The 21,368-nt window shown below is 36.0% G+C and overlaps 1 protein-coding gene across 5 annotated transcripts; it reads left to right on the top strand.

Annotated features, from left to right (window-relative positions):
* Nucleotides 1-883: 883 nt before the first annotated feature.
* Nucleotides 884-20,763, top strand: LOC120772883 (TWiK family of potassium channels protein 18). 5 transcript variants are annotated; one of them, XM_040101732.1, is made up of 12 exons: nucleotides 884-1,652; nucleotides 9,836-10,059; nucleotides 10,126-10,316; nucleotides 10,443-10,512; nucleotides 18,198-18,614; nucleotides 18,702-18,858; nucleotides 18,934-19,061; nucleotides 19,527-19,759; nucleotides 19,815-20,041; nucleotides 20,099-20,225; nucleotides 20,283-20,384; nucleotides 20,448-20,763. In XM_040101732.1, the coding sequence occupies exons 5-12, from the start codon at nucleotides 18,476-18,478 to the stop codon at nucleotides 20,514-20,516; spliced, it is 1,182 nt and encodes a 393-aa protein (XP_039957666.1). In that variant the 5' UTR covers nucleotides 884-1,652; nucleotides 9,836-10,059; nucleotides 10,126-10,316; nucleotides 10,443-10,512; nucleotides 18,198-18,475; the 3' UTR covers nucleotides 20,517-20,763. The 5 variants fall into 5 exon arrangements, with proteins under 5 accessions (XP_039957666.1, XP_039957665.1, XP_039957668.1 ...); XM_040101731.1 differs by lacking the exon at nucleotides 10,443-10,512; XM_040101734.1 differs by lacking the exons at nucleotides 9,836-10,059; nucleotides 10,443-10,512.
* Nucleotides 20,764-21,368: the final 605 nt, after the last annotated feature.

The following is a 21,368-nucleotide window of genomic DNA, read 5'->3' as shown; positions in this document are numbered from 1 at the left end:
GTATAGATTTAGTAAAATAATGAGAAGTCCTAAGGATCAATGTTATGTAAGCTAAAATCTTCGGAAATATTTTGCACATTTTCTTTAAGCGACTCTGGTTCTAAAATGGTTCTAACTACACTACATATAAGTGAAATTAACGGTATATAACTAAAACTTTGCAAAAATTTACAAATGGTAAATAGGTGCTCACTGTATGCCCACTAAAATATTCAGTGAAAATTAATTGATAAGTCATCGTACATCGCCTTCTGATAGGTTTAATGTACGTCTCTCTGTTAGAATGTGAAAAGGACAACAAATGATGAAAGTAAATTCACCTGTTACTCCGCAGCACTGATCAAAATTGTTAAAAGTACAATTGCTATCAAACTCCTTTTAGGTTAGAGTACAAATATCACATGATAAATCACACCGAAATAACACTGTTTTGATTCCATCCACTTCTTTCACGTTAAAAAAGACAATTCACTCAATATAAAATATATAAAAACGAAACAAGCAACAACAAACATGAAATAATTCCTTTCTAAAAACTCCAAATCGATCCATGTCACCAAAGGTTTATCTAAATATTTCTATTTCTTCCTATTGACTTTGACGAACTATTTGTTTGCCAATAGTCAAAAACTTGTGGCCACGGTTTATCTACGATTAACATAGCTTACTCTACAAATCCTTAAGTTTTCGAAACTTTTAATTAACTGCTCATCTGCTTAATCATTTCATATCGTCTGCGCAGAATCCACAAACTCTCTCTCGACCAAAAATCGCTGATCGTTGGAAATCGTCATAAACACGACGTCAATACCTAGGAATCACCACAGAAAAATCTCAATTTCGAACTCTTTTGTTGGCCGTCGCGACAAAATAGTGTCAGTAGTGATTTCTCTGGCAGGCGGCGAAAAACGAACCGCGTCGAAATAGGAAAAGTTGACGCGGCAGTGTCGTACTTTCTGCATAGGAGTGACGCTGGACCTTTTGTCATAAATTTATACCCGGCGGCATTTTAATTCGTCATTTGTCTATTTTATAAAATTATGGAAAATTTGAAAAGTGAATTTAGTGTTATTCTTCTATAGTTATAAATAATTTATGATAAATTTTATTTGTGTAAAAATTCGTTGCAAAAATAAATTAAATGCGAATGTACGAGTATGATAAAGCAGAACAGATTTTAAAAACATAGTAAAAAAATAAGTGCCCAATGGAAATCAAGTAAATACGCAAACTTTTTTGAAGCTGTGAAAAACTGTTATTGATGATATTCTTACATCCATACAGATCAGAATATTGTTTACACAAGTTTTGAATTGTGATATTGTTAGTAGCGTCCATACATATGTACATATTTCAACAGTGACGTCACATTGACTCTTAAGATATACAAATCCGGCCAAATATACAAAACCATTGTTTATACACATTTAAATGTACACACTTGTATATATACATACATACATATGTACTAGTTGAACTGTTTTCGTAGAGTATTGCCTAGGTGAAGATTATCGCAAAAACAAACGAGGCGATGACGTTCTCCGAGCTCTTCCACTTACAATGATTACAGTTTTTATTCGAGGGCTGCCGTGTGTAGGAAAAACTAAAAGAATTCTTGCCGATTGCTTCTACCAAGGAAACTCGATATTTAGGTAATAACCAATTTTCTATATTTGTATCAGATGCAAAAGGGATATGTATGTATCTGTGGTTTGCGTTTAATTTTACAGCTTTGATGGTGCTTAAGTTGGAATTGGTGTAAAAATTTCACAATGGGCCTGACTCCGCCCACATTTTGGCAAAATCGGATACCTCCGGAACTATTCGACCAATATGGTACATGTCCTTGACATTCTCATCTTACGGTGTGAAGTGAGCGAAATTAGACTGTAACCACTCCTCTTTCTTATATACCATATCACAATTTTAGTTTCCATAGGAATCTGTCACTTTAGAATAAAACCTTGCACAAATAGTGTTCGTACGGTATGCCATCTTACGTCTAAATACTTGTATTGTCCTTGCTTGTTTTGATACCATAACTTATCAATACCAGATGAAGTATAATTGAAATTTATAGAAAAGCTTTTCCGATAACAATGTCTTGTGAAAATGTGCAAATACTTACCCTAGCCCTCATATAGTAATTTTGACTGTTTGTCCAGTTTTAAACGAAGCTCATTACAGTGACCATCACTAGTCCTTGGCTTTATTTATAGATAACCTAGTGCCTGATCGAAACATCTGTTTTTAAATTAACAAACTAACGGTCACATATTATTGTAATCTTCCGAACGGTTTCTAAGCTACAGTGGTTACTAGTTTAAAAAACATACTATAGCTTTGAGAAAAAGGCATTTAAAGTTTACACTCAATTTGTCCCTCGCAGCTGCTGCTAGCTATCTGCTCTAAAACGTTCAAGATCACCCGAAAACTCTTTACTAATTGTCGAATAACTCGATAAGTATTTGTCAAATTACTTCAAGAGAAACGATTTTTGCAAATTCTAACTATCCTTAACCCCTTAGCGGATGTATTAGATAATATTTTAATGTCGAAAATGTGGGATACCTGCATATCAGAGTTTCGTTATTCTAGCAGACTTTATGCCAATATGTCGTCAGTGTGTGGGTTATCTTCATAAAATTGAATGGAAACATGTTCTCGAGTATAATTGAGTAATGTCAAAAGTTGCAATGCAATCAGTCCAGTACCCTACAATAGCGATTTCCGCCTTTAAACCGTTTATGTTGGTCAAAATGTCTGATATTTCACTGAGATTAAGTTTATATATTTTCTTCACCATGATGTGAATGAAGTCGGTTTAGACCTGCTTTTGAATGCCATATCCCTAATATAATGATTTCCGATTCGCTATATTTACGGTACTGTAATGAATGATTAATCTTCCCCAAAATTTTCGTATCATAAACAGGTTTATAGGTGGATGAATGATCATCAAGACGTGATGACTCGTTTTAATTCATATATTACATATGTACATATGTAAGAAATTGTTTACCAATATTTGAAGGTAGCCAGGAATTTGATACTTGCACACTGCTAGATTAAAAAATTTTGGCTACTCCCGAACTTAGATCCTCCTTCCACTTGTTTTTAATCATTTCCACGCCTATAAAACATTATTAAAAATACAACTGAAACACAAAAAGATCGATCGGATCGGATATTAAGCAAGATATCGCAAAATATCTATGTCGTACATGCCCTCTGGCAGAAGATAATTTCGTACCCATAATGGGAATACAGGGCGACAATCGGTCCCCAGTTCTTATAATAGCGCCTGTTAAAATCATATACACTCGAAAGAGTACCCTCCGTACTTAGAAATATTATTTTGATGTTCGGGTATTGGCACATCTTACGCACGGTCTCTGCCTATGTGCGCGCTACGTAAGAATCCAACGAATTTAAAAGTTCGTACTAATTTTTTTTGCGAAAAGTCACTGAGTGAAAATTGGTGTGGACATCATTATTGTTTTGCTCAGGAAACTTGACGCGTCTGTCACTAAATAAACGGCGTGATGGCTGGCACATGTGCATATGTGTTCAAATATGTACATATGTCAGAAGGTGACAGATTTCACATTAAATTAATAATTACAATAATTATTTCTCATGTGTGCTAATATTTATATGTATGTACATACGCTTCGTTGCTGCCAAAAACAAAACAAAAAATACTTACAAAAAAAAAACAAAAACATTTGTCTTTACACAAAACCCTGCATATACATACATATGTACATATGTATACATAAAAAAAGTTATTAATCAAGTTAACTTTCTTCGATATCACCGTCCGAACAGTTGATCAATGTTTGGGTATTAAACGAAAAATATGCTAAAACAAGTGAGGAAAAGCTAAGTTCGGGTGCAACATTTTATACTCTTGGAACTTGCACGCAAGGCCAGGGAGATGTAAAACATCAACCATAAGATCGAAATATAAGCAATCTTATATATACATACATATATACTATATAAAGAGGTTTTCAATAAGAGCGCTTGAAAAATTTTTTTAAATAAAACATTTGGGATATCAATGAGATTCTTTTATTTATACGTGTGAAAGAACATTCGATGTCATTATGTATGGAACTCGATTTCTTTTGCATGGCCACCACGGGCACGCTTGCAGAAGTCCAGACGCTAAACCCAATTTTTGACGGTTTTCAAGCATAAATCGGCCGATACTGCTGCAACGGAACAAGTACGGTCCAATGACGCCGGCGGCCCATAAACCGCACCAAACCGCAATTTTTTCGAAATGCAATGGATACACATGGTGTACGTACGAATGTACTTCTAATTTCTTTGATATCGCAAACAGTTTTTGTTTTATTAACAAAAAACTTTTGTATCGCTCTTACTGAAAAACCCGCTCTAAAGTTGAGGCCACTGACTCCGAATTTCGATAGTAAATTTTAATAATTTCGACTCGTTATTGGATCGTATGTCTTTCCATGCTGAAATGGCAAACCTTATTGAAGAGAAATGTTGAAAGAACGGGAAAAAATATGGCGTGGTTTGCTGTCCTTATTGGCCTACTTTTGTATGTACTATGTGGGAGTTGTAAGGTCAGCCGGATGTTCGACAATCCTGATATTATTTATATGGAGGCTAGACCAAGTTTTCGCCCAATTTCTTCTATTTTAGGCACAAAGATATACTATGAGTAAAATACGCTCTTTCATTTTCATTAAGATAACTCACATATTGGCCGATATCTGCGGTATAAAGTCACCAGAAAGCTCGAAAATATATATATTAGGCATAAGGTGCTTAAGGAAAGTATTGACTCAATTCAACCATTCAATTCCAATTTTGATAAACATGTGATTCCACCAAAAAAGGGAGGTGCCATGCCCATCGTGCAATTTTCACACCGGCCCCCATAAAGCTCTCTCATACCATCTCGGGTGTTAAATTAAATGTCTCTGACGTATTTAGTTATGGATTTATTGCGCCTTTATATATACATAAGTAGTATTAGTAGTTTTTAACACTACCATTATATGGGAGTGAGCGGCGTTATCTTCCGATTTCATCCATTTTCACACTAATAGGAATTCTTATAATATTTGTGAAGACAATTTTTTGTTTGTTGTAGTTTTAATAGATTAGGAGATACGTATATTAAACTTATTATTATTTTCAAAATTTTTTGCCTACGGATGCTTCTTGCTACTACAGTCCCCTGTGCCACATTAGAGTTTTATAGCTTAATTTAGTGGTGTTTTGTGGCCGTGGCAGTGGTCTGATTCTTCTTAATTGGCGTAGACACTGCTTACGCGATTATAGCATAGTTAACAACAGCCAGTCGTTTCTTCTTTTCGCTACGTGGCAGCAATTGGATATTCCAAGCGAAGCCAGGTCCTTCTCCACCTGGTCCTTCCAACGGAGTGGAGGTCTTCCTCATCCTCTGCTTCCCCCGGCGGGTACTGTGTCGAATACTTTCAGAGCTGGAGTGTTTTCGTCCAAGCGGACAACATGACCTAGCCAGCGTAGCCGCTGTCTTTTAATTCGCTGAACTATGTCAATGTCGTCATATGTATATCTCGTACAGCTCATCGTTCCATCGAATGCGATATTCGCCGTGGCCAACGCGCAAAGAACCGTAAATTTTCGCAGAACTTTTCTCTCGAAAACTCGCAACGTCGACTCATCAGTTTTTTGGCATCGTCCATATAGCAGGACGGGTATATGAGTGACTTATAGAGTTGGGTTTTTGTTCGTCGAGAGAGGATTTGCTTCTCAATTGCCTACTCAGTCCGAAGTAGCACCTGTTGGCAAGAGTTATTCCTTATTTCGTTTGCCATGGTCGCCATCAAAGGGGGGTCTCTCATCCGAGGCTGGATGCTACTTTTCATTGGGGGTGTTTTTTTACGTGGCAGGTTTCAAACCCGTTCGACACCAAACGAGGTTTCAGACCTGCTTCTGGAGAAAATAGTTTGAGCTGCAGAACTAAATAGAGAAGGTACCATCTTCTATAAAAGTGTACAGCTGCTGGCGTATGCCGATGATTTTGATATCATCGGCCTCAACACCCGCGCCGTTAGTTCTGCTTTCTCCAGGCTGGACAAGGAAGCACAGAAAATGGGTCTGGCAGTGAACGAGGGCAAGACGAAATATCTCCTGTCATCAAACAAACAGTCGTCGCACTCGCGACTTGGCTCTCATGTCACTGTTGACAGTCATAACTTTGAAGTTGTAGATAATTTCGTCTATTTAGGAACCAGCATTAACACCACCAACAATGTCAGCCTGGAAATCCAACGCAGGATTGCTCTTGCCAACAGGTGCTATTTCGGACTGAGTAGGCAATTGAAAAGTAAAGTCCTCTCTCTCTACCCAGAGGATACTTGGTGAAAGACCGGAAGTCGTGAGCTGCTTGAGTCATATGTAAAAGAATAGCTTCTGGCCACTCCCAAATGAATAGCGATCAGAGAACTTTCCTTACTTGCGTGAACTTCTACACATGACTCCATCCTCCGGTCCGATTACGCATCTACAAACTATTACAAGTTTCCTCAAGATATTCCAATTTTTACATAAGTTACAGGCAGCCAGACTGTCAACTCGTCTCTTATTCTTGATCATTTACATGTACATAAGTATGTACATAACCCTATATCTATCTCGATTAGTTTTAGGTGATATGTATAGTACAATCATTAGGTAAACAAAACCATTATACTCTGTAGCAACATGTCGCAAGAGTATAAAAATGGACAACAAATGCGATGAACTGTCATAAATTTTATAAGCGGAGCCATTCAATCTAATTTATGAAACACCTACATACCTTACGATTTGACGCAAAGAACTTAAACTGACCAAACAAACGATTTTCATGTGGCTCTTGGCATAGATCTTTTTTATTTAATTGCGTACAGGAGATCGTAAATACATACATACATACATATATTATACATACAATGTAAATGAAAAGATACCAAGATATCACATGTGAATGTAGTTGTGTAGAAAAGTAAGGAAATAAATGAATTTCAAAGAATCTTCGTTTGATTGATCAAACGGTTTCGTCGTTTTTTCCCCAAAATTTTTATGTTTTCTATAATTTCTTTGGAAGTGTTGCGTTGGAAGGTTGTAATATATTTTCCATAAAATATCTCTAACTTCGGTAATTACCATACTATTACTCAATCACACTTTTCATAAACAATTGCAGATAAACACATATCTCACCTGCACATGTACGTACGAGGGTGGGTAAACAGAATCTCCCCAAGGTACTAAAGAAATAGTCATGACGCACAAATATACCACAGATGTTAGAATGGTCGGGTGTTTAAGTTCCTAATAGCTGTGGTGTGTTTCTAATAACAATGAAATACCAAATAGTGCAAAATAGAACAATTGGATATATGTACATACAAGTATGCATAAACATATGTATGTACATACGTTTGTACCTAGGCATATTAATGTTGTTAATTACGTATCTTAATATAAGTACATACTTATGAATGCACATTTTTCTGCGTATGTACCGTAATTGACCAGATATTCACAAAGCGCCAAATCTTTGAAAAGACCAGTGAAAAGAGGATCGACACGTATCATCTCTTCGCCGATTTCAAAGCTGCTTTTGACAGCACGAAAAGGAGCTGCCTTTATGTCGTGATGTCTGAATCTTATATCCCCGCAAAACTAATACGACTGTGTAAACTGACGTTGAGCAACTTCAAAAGGTGCGTCAGGATCGGGAAGGACCTCTCCTAGCTGTTCGATATCAAACGAAGTTTTAGACAAGGCGATTTGCCTTTCGTGTGGCAATTGAGAAATAAAGTCTTCTCTCGACGAACGAAAACCAATGCTATATGGTGCAGAGGCATGAACGATGACAACATCTGAAGAGCCGACGTTACGAATTTTCGAGAGAAAGATTCTTCAGAAGATTTATGGTCCTTTGCGCGTTCGCCACGGCGAATATCGCATTCGATGAAATTATGAGCTATATGATATATAGTATACGACGACATTGACATAGTTCAGCGAATTAAAAGACAGCGGCTGCGTTGGCAAGGTCATGTTGTCCGGATGGACGAAAACACTCCAGCTCTGAAAGTATTCGACGCAGTACCCGCCGGGGGAAACAGAGGAAGAGGACGATCTCTACTCGATTGCAAAAATCAAGTGGAGAAAGACCTGGCTACGCTTGGAATCTCCAATTGGCGTCACATTGCAAAAAGAAGAAACGACTGGCGAGCTGTTGTTAACTCGGCTATAACCGCGTAAGCGCTTTCTACGCCAGTACAGAAGAAGAGAAATACTTATTTTTCAGTGTATCTCTATATGGGCACATTTACATATGTATGTACATACGTAGGTGGCAGGGCGGAGTATTTGCACATGTTCGTTATATTTAGCAGATTTTTCAAAGATACGATTACTATACATACATATATATACATATATGTCTATGTATTAGTGAGTTGTTCTGCATTTCATCCCATTACAGCTTTTGATCTTTTCATAGCGAAGTAACGGTCCGTCCAAAGGTTTGTCAGCGAGACGGTCAGCTTGATTCAGCGTTCGCATGTTGGCTTGTTACTCGCAGTCACAGTCGCAGTCGTTTCGCTTCAAGCACCTAATAATATTCAATTTAATTATGCGGAAAACACTGCGTATACATACTTACATACATATGTACATATAACCATATATGTCTGTCTGTCCGTAGTACTATTAGGTTTACACGTATATGTATGTATGTATGACTGTGTGAAAAGGCAAAACGTTTTGCTTTTGCTGTTTGACTAAAGTGTGTAATTGCAAGCAATTTGTTGGAAACTATTATTTTTTAAATAATGAAGTAATAAAACCTTAACATTTTATAATAGTAAATTAACATAGTTCGTAAAATACTGACATTTATTGGAAAATGTAAAATTTAACCATAAAACATGCTACCTTGTTGTAAAGTCTGTAATGAATGCAAAACCAACAACATTAATCTGTTATCCAGTTGAATCGAACAGCCAAATAACCTGTGATGCATTTGAGTACAACGTTTTTGAAATTAAATCCATTTAAATTCTTACAAAGAATTCAGCAAAGAAATTTGTAAAAAAGTTGGATAATGAAATTTGTGAAGATAAGGGAGACGATGCTGTATCAGTTCGTGTACATACATACATAGCACATAAATGGTTCGCTCGCTTACGTTCTGAAAATTTCGAAATTTCAATTTACACTGATGGAAATGTCTCTAGCGGAAAAATGGCAAAAAGTGGTCGACCTGTATCAATTTATTAGTATAAAAAAAAATAAGTTGAAGTTTGAAGAAATACGAAAAGACTTTCTCGACTACCCAATATGACGTAAATATAATAAATAAATAATTGAACGTTTGTTCTATTGTAGACCACAATAGAGCTAGATTCCCCTTGGCATACGACATCAATGGCATCGCCATGTAAAAAATATCTTCTTATGGTTTATTGCTGCTGGTTGTAGGGTTTCCCTACAGGGTGTACCATCCATATCTAATTTGGTTCACAAAAAATATATATTCAGAGAAGTAAATATTTATGTTCGTAATTAATGATCTAACGTAAATAAATAACGTAAAAGTGTTCCATCCAACCACTTGCGATTATTTTAAAATGCCAGCACGAAATTGATGCAAAAATATTCACAAAGCTTGTCCCTTCTTAAGATGATACAACAACACGCAAAGGAAAATAATTTCTTTGTTATTCGCGTATGTGAACCATTTTTTTAGTAGTGCCAGGCTTTTAAAATACTAATTTTCATTGTAAATATATCGGAATTATATTCGTAGGTGAGTGCCTCGAAGAACTACAAAGAATACACAATTTAATTTAGATGCTATGTTCCCTGGTGTTGCTTGCTTTTAAGTAATTGTGGACTCTCTGTGGATTAAGCATTCGTAACAAAATTGTTATGAGCAATACCTTCTATTTTGGTTGTACCCCCTTAATAGATGACGAATCAGCTTCGTAGCTATATCGTTTCTTATAGGGTCGACATTCTGCATTTTAACAGGTGATTTGTTAAATGGATGATGTTCCAATCAAATCTGAATTTAAACAAATATTCCTTTATTTACAGTATTGTTCCTACGGTGGCATGGATATACAACCCCACACCTTTCGAGCTGAACTATTTTCACACTTTGAATATTTTACGGTACACCAGCTAAAATTTACCTAATATATGTATCGCCATAAATTCTTCAACAAATACAAGGTCTCAATTAGTGTACTCGTGCTTCTCTCATTGTTTTCCGTTTGGAATTTAAGGTACTTTATCTAGCCATAAGACTGCATAATTTTAGAATCAATACCATACATAATCATGGTTGATTTATTCTACTGAATTCGATATGGACAAACAATTGACATAAGAAACACAACTTTGTTATCTAGAGACTGGATCATAAATATTGCGGAAAATTGGCGTTAACGAACGAAAATCAAAGTCCTTTCACTTCTAGAAGTAAGTTATATTAATAAACTCGAAAGTCATATTTTATGTTTGTTTTGTTTATCACATTAGCCTTTTGCTATTTTGGATGCACAGTTTGCTTTCTCTGGAATATATCCAAACAGCAGGTGGTGGCATATTTCAGAAAATTAGCTGTTCGAGCATAGTTCTTTTTTTGTAAACGCTTATTTTAAAACTCGTAGTTTTTTTTAATTTAGCTATATTTTATTTATAATCATGAGTTAAAAACTTGCCAAGCCTATCATGCACACCCAAATTTTCTGCGAGAAGTGGGCAAAACTTTGGTTTGATTGCGTTTAGTTTGATATTGGGCTACATGAATATTATACCCCAAAGAAGACGATGCCACGACCTCAACCAACTTTTTCACTCGTTCTAAGTACTAATTCGGTTTGCCTAAACGACAGCATTCCTGAGGAGAACGAAATTATATTTTGAAGTAGTCGACTTATGTATGTATATGAAAACTTTTAATTCATTTGTTGGTTTTGTAGGATACATTTTCGCTCAGCTGTGGTCCGGCATATCATGATCACTTTAATAAATAAATAAAAAATAAATAATGTATACTTGAATCTACATTTATTGAAAAGTGTTTGTGATTACTTCTATTGAAATAAAAATATTTATTGTAACATATTCTTTCGTATTTCATCACAAGTACGCGCCCACATAGCAATTTTTCAATACCGATGAACACCTGTTTTCCCTTACCGCCCATCAACTCATGCCAAATGTCGCTTTGGGAGCCAAGTTACAGCTGGTTCGTGCTTTTTCTAAAATTGCCTACTCTTTCGCATTTGCTTATTCAACCACACTAGCCTATTAAACGCTATTTCTATTCATAATTCATATTTTTATCCATTCAGACAAATTTGAAAAAAAATGTGTTTTTCTTTTATAAGCAAGCAATTACATATATACATGCATATATATGTATGTATACATACATACTATATACATAGGTATATATTGCATGCCCGCGTAGTAGCCACTCACAATGATCATAAAATGTCTTGACTATGTCATTGAAATAAAAAAGATTTCAATTGAATTAGGTTTCTCATAAATAGTATTTAAATGGAGGAAACTTAATAAAAGAAAAGTTGCCTGCCAAAATGCAGCTGTCATTATGTTACACATACTCGTATATATTTACACATTTTTTTTTCACATTATACATAATTGGCAATTTTACAAAAAGTGACTTTTTCTAGTATACGAAAATCCACTTAATATTAAAGTGATCCAAATAATGATGATGCCTTCGTTGGCTCACTGCAACTCATTCAAATTAAACAACGCTTTTCGGTCATTAGACGCATCCTCAAATACACCCCTTATGCCACGGCCCCCGAAAAAGTAGACGCCGTGTACTTGGGCATAGTAATAACAATGACGACTGGCGTCAGTTGCTCTCATAAAATGGATGTTTGGTCAGAAATAGACGGTCACAAAACCTAGTAGGAAATTTACGCTTCCATTGGCCGATGGCTTATGCGGAAAAATTTAAATGAATAATTGCAGTAACTGTAAATTCATACGGTTCACAGATAGGTCAATACATAACATCACTCTTAGGGCAACCTTTTGATACATATGTTTTCTACTAACAAAAACTGTATCTAGGTACCTTATAATTTTAACATTAGGTTAGGTTAGGTTATGGTAAATGGTTGATATAGAGAGATCGCACGTGGACTGCTATATGCAGTGCTTTGTGAAGCCATACAAAAGAAGAACTCTTGTGTTCGAACTTATAAATTATCAAACGCTTAGTTGCCAATACAAATTGCACAGACGCATCATTTTCATTCCCGCCAGTTCAGTAGGATGTATGAAGGTATGAGCTCTCAAGTGTTTAAACCTTGACCTCCCAAACGCGAGACAGTCAAAAAGGAAGTGTTAATTTGTTTCCACCTTATCTTCTTCCATATCGACGCTCTGCTATCTGAGTGGATGATCACTTCTCTGAAGGAGGCTATACTTCAGAGCAGGAGATCTACTGCTGCCTTAATGGCTGTAACCTCGACTTGGAAAACATTACAATAGTCAGGAAGTCTGAAGTTGAAGTTGATAGAAACACCTTTCCGTAAAGAAGCTCACTGCCCCTATTCTTCAAAGGCTTCTTCCCACCCACAACTCCCTCGCCGGTATATAAGGAGATAAGGAGCCGCCAGAGCTCGGTTTGGCTAAGCCGTGATTCAGTTGACACAGTATAAAGTCAAAGTGTGTGAAGATTTCTGAGTGTACAGACATGTGTTCTTTAAGGAACCCAGACTCTCTGAGTCTGCTAGCAACTATCGCAGCCATACACCTTCCAACGATATCTACGGGCATTATGTGCAAGACGGCGTTAAGTGCCATGGTTGGAGTGGAACGCTGTCGACCTTCTTTGTAAGTGTGGTCTTTTCTAGAGATCTCCACCACATAAAGACTCCATAGAACATAATGGGCTTGACTATGGTGTCCTAGAGTCAGAGGACCACTTTCGGTGAGAGACCCCACCTTTTGCCAATGGCTCCTCTGCAGCAGTATAAGGCTATGGATGGCATTTTTACTCTCTCTTCTATATTCGGCTTCCACAAAAGCTTTCTATCCAGGATGAGCTCTAGATATTTCACTGTATTCACCGGATGACTCTCATTTGCGGTAGCGGTGCCAACGGGATCTTGTAGAAAATAAAACCATTTCCGTTAGGTTAGGTGATTGATTTGGGTTGATGGCAAGACCAATTCCGACTTTGTTAAGAGACTGAGAAACCCTTACGTCAACTCTTACATGGTTCTCAGAAACTTTTCTTTGACTAAGTGCTACATTGACAATCAGTTTTTTAAGTAGGTCGTTAACGATCAGGATCGATAGTATAGGAGGGAGAACACCACCTTGTGGGGTTGCCCTACAGCTTGAACGAATTGATCGCACAATTCAAGTACTGTTCATTCAGAAAGTCGACAAAGGCCACAATTCTCTTGCCGCACTCCGAGAAATATCCCCCTGGAGGACGTATTGCTTGGAAAGTGAGCATCAAGGAGCATCCGAAGTGTATATTCACAGCTTAGGGTCTACTTCCCATTTGCGTTCTTAAAATAACCCGCACATAGCGACCGATTTTGACATTTACAGTGTATCTAGAAATCCCATACATTTCAGGGAAAATAGCTGCTATTCTATTCACATCTATGTATGTTCGCCTTAATGTTATAAACTCATATAAAACTGTAAGTTAATCAATAATTCACTTTACTTACTATTCCTTCCGCCCATATCAACAACCAAATATAGCACACAGTTGTCATAATGCAAAGCTAAGTATAAATACACTAACAAAATAAATAAGTACAGCTGCGAGCAATGAAATAGAATGTAATGGGCACCAACTCTCTAAACAGTTTTCAATTGCTAATAAAATATTGCTGGGTAGAATGACCTCAATTTTTTGTCACAACAACACAACGTCTCTTCATAGACTCCAAAAGTGCTTCGCACCGGTTCGGAAATACATACCCTATATTTTTTTTTCTCCGTTTAAAAAGGAAAGTATGAAAGGTATGACAGGTTATACTTACTTTTTATACGAATTAAAAACTATTAACTTTTTTGAAATCACAAGTGGATTAACGAATGCCCACTACTATTTCAATGCTCGCAGCTGCATGTACTTATGTATATATTATAAGCAATAATTTGGTTAAATTCGTAATACTTAGTATATAAAATATTAATCAATTTCTGACGCACTCCCGAATACGTGCTTTATGAACCTTACATAATTTATAATAATTGAGGTTATGTGACTAGATTTATGTAACTTAAAAGCGCCTTTAAAATTCATCTTATATCCCGAAGCCACATATGTACATATTAAAAACAAAAGTACTTCCTTACATTCACGCACACGTAAAGGCAGTTCAATAACATTTGTGAGTCATACGATTTAGGCTAATGTACAGTATTTTTTCCCAAAGCACCCGACAAGATTTTGTTTTAGTTTCGCTTCTACGCATACGATGTTCACTCATAGTATTAGCAACTGGTTAAAACCACATGCAGACACAAGTATAATGTGCATAGATATTTATAAACTTATATGTATCGGTGTGGTCTTATCACAAAATCGTCGTTGTGTACATATGTATGTATGCACACGCCTTCTGTCATACAAGCAGCCATACGATCTTTGTTGGTATGTTCGGAGTCAAGTTTTCAAAAGTTTAGGCATATCCGCACTTGTTTCGACGCACGTGTGCCAAAAAATATACATATTTAAATTGCAGTTTATATCCATAAATACAGACATACGAGCATACTTACATACAAAAGTATCGCACATTAGGGTGTGTTAAAGCAGTTGAAATGGCATATTTACACATAGGGTTGCAGTGTTTTTAATTATTATTTAATTTATTATTTAAATACGTAGAGTACGTTCAAGACAGCTTAAAACGTAGTCATGGAGCTTCATTAGCAAAACTAGAATTACATAGGTTCAAAGTTCGAAAGTTGTAAAAAATAATCGCATGAAAATATTCGCGATTTAATTCCATTTTTTGATCGAGATGAATATTTTAAGTGGGAGTACCACATAATCCCCAAAATCGAAATCCCCAAATCAAAATCCCCAAAATCGCGGCGATTTTAAACCTAATTTCAATGTATTTCACACAGAACAAGGGAATTCTATACTCAGTATTATATCTAAAGTTTAAGTTCATGAGATATTTTATGTTTAATGGTTTCACGAATATTTAATAGGTAAATTAAAGAAAATGCAATACATGTTATATCAATCAGTTTAACATATTTGTACAACATAAATAAATACAAACTTCACAATTTTTCGAATAGCTTATATACATTAACATAAACATATATTTATATACATACATATGTAGACCAATCTTTAGTGATGTAAAGAAACAAAAAAGCAATAAATTCAAAACATTTACATAAATAAACCATGTATGGAAATTCTAATTACATAATGAAATACTGTGTGCTATCGATTTTAAATAAATAAGTTTATCTGAATCTAAACGACGTTTAACAACTTTTTTAATTTTCTTTACACACTCGACATTCTTTTTGTTTTTTCGCACACCGATCCCTGAGTGTACATATTTTTTCTATGGTTGATTTAACTTCAATCATTTCTTTTTTTAAATGTTTTATGATTTCATATACACCACATTTTTTTCTCCCTACAATTACTTTAAGCCTACGGTGCCAAGCCTCGAATGAATTTTGGGTGCGTGGAAAATTATCCTTAAAAGAATCCGAAACGCACCAAAAATTTGGATTATATATCATAGCACCCGCCTTCATATTTTCACTAATGTACTGGTTTTTAAACCAAGCACACAATTTTTTAAAATCTCTGTCTGTCGAGCTACTCTTCAGTTCACTGAAATAATCTGACACACATTCTGGGGGAACAAATGATAAACTTTTCAGCATACGAACAGCTATGCTGAAACTTTCATCCGCCTTTCTTTCTGAACTCGTCTCCAAATGATTTGGCCAAAGTGAAATAGACACCCTTTATATCGGGCATCAGGAAAATACTCTTTTGCCGCAGACGAGACGGTTCGCTCAAAATCAGTAATAATTCTTTGCGGATTAAGATTAATATTCTGTGCTAAAGCCAAATTAAACAGTTTATGAAAAAATTCAGTGTACGCCTGCTTGGATTTTTTGCTCATCAGGCAAAAGACTAGAGGCACAAATTGACCATCAATTAGCCCTTGTATGGCGAACAGTTGGCGAAAAACTTTCGGTACAACAAAAAACGTCCCATCCATCACCCAGCAGTGTGACCTCTCCAATTCCTTTAGGGAACTCGTTGTGCCCATAATAATGTTCTTTTCACCATCGAAACCCCAAGCACTCAACACAAATAATTCTCCCTCCAGGTATTTCAAATGCTCCGGTATATTAATTTCCTGTACATTTCCTGGTTCGTTGGTATATGTACCCTTTCGAAGTCGGCTTATTTTCATTTTTTGGGCTCGTTTCGATGGTAAGTACACCCGGCGGTCTGGTTATCAATCTACAACTGCTTCCCTAATAATAAATAAAAAAAAAAGGGATTTTGTGTTTGGGGATTTTGTGACACTGCCTCAAAAAAGAGGTGGGGATTTCGTGTTAGGGGAATTTAATTTTGGGGATTTTGATTTTGGGGATTATGTGTTTGGGGATTTTTTTTCAGCTGGGGATTTTGTGGCACTCCCATTTTTTAAGTAACTGTAAACAACTCAAATAGCGACTTTTCCAAAAATTCTGCGATTGTATTCAAACGAGTGAATTTAGTAATCACAGCTCAAAGCAATTGATTCTGCCCAAGCTTTTGATATGTAGGTTGTCTTTTTTATTTCTGGATTTGAAAACAAAAACAAATACTAATCACAGAAAGTAACTCTATTGTTTTTTTTTTTAATATTCTCCAATAAGACCTATATACATACATACTTTTGGATGCGTTTGAACCAATTCTCGAAGCACTTTTGTCAACATGATTGAGATATCTCGAAAGCATGAGTTTTGAACGCAACAATCGCTTCTTCAGTTGTCGAAAAACTCTGGCCTCTTAGTTTATTTTTTTTTTAGGTATAAAACGAAGTTATTCGGTGCCAAGTCAGGACTATACTGAAGACGGCTCATCAAATCAATGTTTTGTGAGCTCATAAATACATTTCATTCCAGGTGTGAGAGCTCGCATGGTCGTGGTGAAGAGTGCTCCCCATTCGGTGGTTGGCTTTCCTGATTTCTGGAGAGACAATTGACACAAAAATATTTGTATAACACGCAGAATTAACTGACCTGCGATGTTCTAGTGGCTTGGTTGCGATATCTCCAACTTTTCTGAAAAACAGCTTGAAGAGCTTCGTGGGCTACCAGCTTTTGTTAGATTCGGTTCAATTGGAATTGGTCGGCTGCTGTTTACTTTCGAACTTATACGTATAAATCCGCGTTTCATCATCTGTCACGTTGTCATAGATATATTTAAAAAATTTGTTTCAACATTTCTCTCGACCAATCGACCCTAGCCTTTTTTGAGTGATCAATAAATTATGTGGGACTCCGCTTGAAAAATGTTCATGCAATATTAAATGTATGCTGGTTAAATGACGATCTTGCAATCAGTTTGTATACAGCATTAATAGTTTCCGGAGCAAGAACTGATTTTGGACGACCTTCACGAAATTCGTCTTGGATTGATCTACAACTTCGATTGGAATTACCATGCCATCAATAAATATTGGTCCTTGATAGAGCTTCATCGCAAAAAATTTAATTAGGTTCATCGAAGCACTGTTCCTGGGATAATTCACGTCGAAAGTTGCAAAAAATAATCGCATGAAAATGTTCGCGATTTAATTCCATTTTTTGCCCGAGATGCATATTTTAAGTAACTGTAAACAACAGTTTTGAGTATGCATAACACTGAAAATATAAAACTTTACGATAAAGTTGTGAGTTCCCAGATTGCAATACTAGGGTTGCCAAATCCCGAAATATGAAAGGCAACCTACGTATTCCTTAACCTAAAATACCATAAAATATAAATTGTTATTAATATAAATATATTAACAAAAATTATTAATATAAAATATTTATTATTATTGCATTGACTTTTATTTTTCTAATGCTTTACTGATTTTCTCGTTTACTTTCAGTTGCCGTTCTTATCGCCATCAACCTTACAGAACACACACAACTAATGATACGTATCTGCTGTTCTGTCGTAAAGCATGTCCAGTGTTACAGAGCACAGAGGTTCTCTTTTGCAAATTGGGGCAGATCGTAGCTCCACTTTAATTGCCGATCGCCCGTTGAAACTCATCTTTACAAAGCATCGTCGAAGAAGACACACAAGTGCATACACTCACTCCAGCATACAAGAGGACGGTCGGAGTGCTGTTTGAGGTGACTTAGAGTAAGCGTTGTACGGAAAATGTCATCACGGCGCAGCTCATTTCGAAAACGACAAAAACCCCCTTTCGAACGATTCAAAGATAGATGTCGACAATTCACAGCTTTTATGTTTAGTAATGTTGGCATCATACTCCTTGTAATAATCTATACCATTGGAGGTAAATTGAAACTCTCCCAACTCTGTTCAATTCAAAATATATTTTAGATTTTCTTTTATTGAACTCAATTGCATTGACTATATACAGGTGCCTTCATTTTCCAAGCAATTGAATTATTCGAATACGAAAGATTCAACAAGCACAAAAGTATAAAACCCAACATAACGGCGAAATGCCTGCAGAAGATCTGGGATATAACTGTACAAAATATAAGTTTCTTTGATAACTTTTATTATAAGGAAAGGTAGGTATTATGAACGCGAAATTTGCGTTGTGCAAGCATTTATGTCTCACAGCCTTCTTCCTTTCTATTTTACAGAGTAAACGAAATTTTACTGGAATTTCAACGGGAAGTTGCGCATGAAAACTTAATTGATCCAGATATTGACAAACAATGGAGCTTTTCGGGTGCCTTCCTCTATTCACTAACGGTTATAACTACTATAGGTGAATACAATCTTTCAGATTGCTAGGGTTTACTCACTGTTAAAACACAATGCAAAGTCGCTTTTTAGATAGCCTTCACGAACAAGCAAGTGTGAGCTTTGTGCTGCTAATTCAGAGGCTTGTGTGACCATCAACATAAAAGAAAAATTTTGATAATTGGACTCTCCAAACCCGCGTAATTTGAAATTTAAAGATACCCGTTATTTTCTTGAACTTATTGTGGTTTGGCTGAAAAATCGACTCCTTAACAACGTATACCAAAAATATTTCATACGGCTTTCATTCTTACAAAATGCGAGAGCATTAAAAGTACGACCGCGACCGATCTTACTGCTTCCTTGTTTTTAATATTTGTAAATATTTATCTAAAATACTCGCTTTAAGCTTCGCCGTTGTAAAAACTTAAAGCAGAAAGGCCATACTTTATCGCATAATATAATATCTTCATTATTTTTCATTCCGCAGGCTATGGAAATATTTCACCAAAATCGGATTGGGGCAAATTAGTGACCATTTTATATGCAATTATTGGTATGCCACTTTTCCTTTTATATTTATCGAATATAGGCGATGTTCTAGCCAAATCCTTTAAATGGATTTACTCCAAAGTATGCCTGTGCCGCATTTGTCCGGGTGTTGCAAGACGGAGAATCATACGGGAACGAAAGAAACTACGTCAATTGGCTATGTCTAAAGCGGTAGGTTTGAAACTCAGCAACAGAGACTATTAAAATAAAAAACATTACATAACAGCTGCAAGATATGGAAAGTCATCGGAATACGAGCAGTAGTAGTGACAGTCGGAGCAGTAACAGCTCCTCGAGCAGTTACTACAGTGAAGAAACTGAAACTTCGACCCAGAGTATGAGTGCACTGGAGAACTTCGAGGAAGAGAATGATTCTGACATTGAGAGAGAAATACGAATGAATACTGACGAAATAACTGTACCGCTAACGGTTTGCGTGATCATAATGATAAGGTAGTCTGTAGTTTATAAAAATATATTACAATTGGCTAAGGCAATTTGATTTCACAGTTATATATTAGCTGGAGCTATTTTGTTTAGCCGTTGGGAGGAATGGGGCTATTTGGATGGCAGTTACTTCTGTTTCATATCGTTAAGTAGTATCGGTTTTGGCGATTTGGTGCCCGGCGAGCGAGTGGTATGCTTCTAAATATTATTATTGTTATCTAGAAAACTAATCCGTTTTCATTTCCAGATTACTGCCGATAAAGACAAAGTGGAGGTTAGTTTTATACTTTGTGCTGTTTATCTGTTACTTGGTATGGCGCTCATTGCTATGTGTTTCAATTTAATGCAGGTACATTACAACGAAATAAGATTCAATGAGACCAGAATTTGAACATACAAATCTCCTTTTCAGGAACAAGTCATTCATAATGTGCGCGCCATAAAGAGGGCTTTTAAGTCCTGCTTTGGTTGCAGAAGATGACACTACGTAAGACACAGTTATTAAGTGTACAGTAGAATAAATCGTGATACTAAGTTGCAAATATATCTTCGAAGAATATATGTAGATATATATTATTATACAATAAATATGTATGTATAACTGGTTTAAGGATAGTATAACTGGTTTAGATAATATAGTTAATTTAAATAGCAATCCAAATGTGTTCGCAAACAAAAAGCAAGAAATAAATAAAAAAATAGGTGTTTTACGGATATTAATAGACCCATCAAATGGTTTTATTTATAATTGTTTCAAATGTTATTAAAATAGTGTGTTTAATTGTGGAAATTATATTTTTGGTTCTATATGCACATACATACAAGTATACATATTCATCTTATAACACAAAAGTCCACATCCAAATATTATCCACAATAAATAGAAATCCTATATGCACCGGCCTAGAGCGTGGTGGTGGCGACTTCATCGCCGTCAAACGTCATATCCATGCTGACTTAATTACCATAGATGAAAGAGATTTGGAATTGGTCTTCGTAAAAATCAAAGGTACTGGCCATGATATTATTGTTGGATGTGTATACATGCCGCCTCTTACAACACTAGAAACTTGTCTTAAACTACTTACAACTCTAAACTACATCAATGTGAAATTCAATTACGCAAAGCTAATAATCGTAGGGGGCTTCAACTTGCCAAGCAGCATCCCCCGAGCCGATTGCGACAAATTTGTATACGATGGCAAGTCCATCTGAATGTATCCAAATAAATAACATAAACAACCTCCAGAACAATCTTCTGGACCTCTGATTCAGCAATGTTGAGGCTTACGTGGATAAAACTTTACCTCTCGCCATCATCATAAGTCTAAAA

Source organism: Bactrocera tryoni, chromosome 3 (genome assembly GCF_016617805.1).
Source record: "Bactrocera tryoni isolate S06 chromosome 3, CSIRO_BtryS06_freeze2, whole genome shotgun sequence".
Taxonomy (NCBI): domain Eukaryota; kingdom Metazoa; phylum Arthropoda; class Insecta; order Diptera; family Tephritidae; genus Bactrocera; species Bactrocera tryoni.
This window is presented reverse-complemented; position numbering and strand designations above follow the sequence as displayed.

Coding starts and splice junctions, on each gene's coding strand:
- LOC120772883 (XM_040101735.1), top strand. CDS start 18,476: ATGTCATCACGGCGCAGCTCATTTCGAAAACGACAAAAACCCCCTTTC. Junction 18,615..18,701: donor AATAATCTATACCATTGGAG/GTAAATTGAAAC, acceptor GACTATATACAG/GTGCCTTCATTTTCCAAGCA. Junction 19,760..19,814: donor AATTGGCTATGTCTAAAGCG/GTAGGTTTGAAA, acceptor ATTACATAACAG/CTGCAAGATATGGAAAGTCA.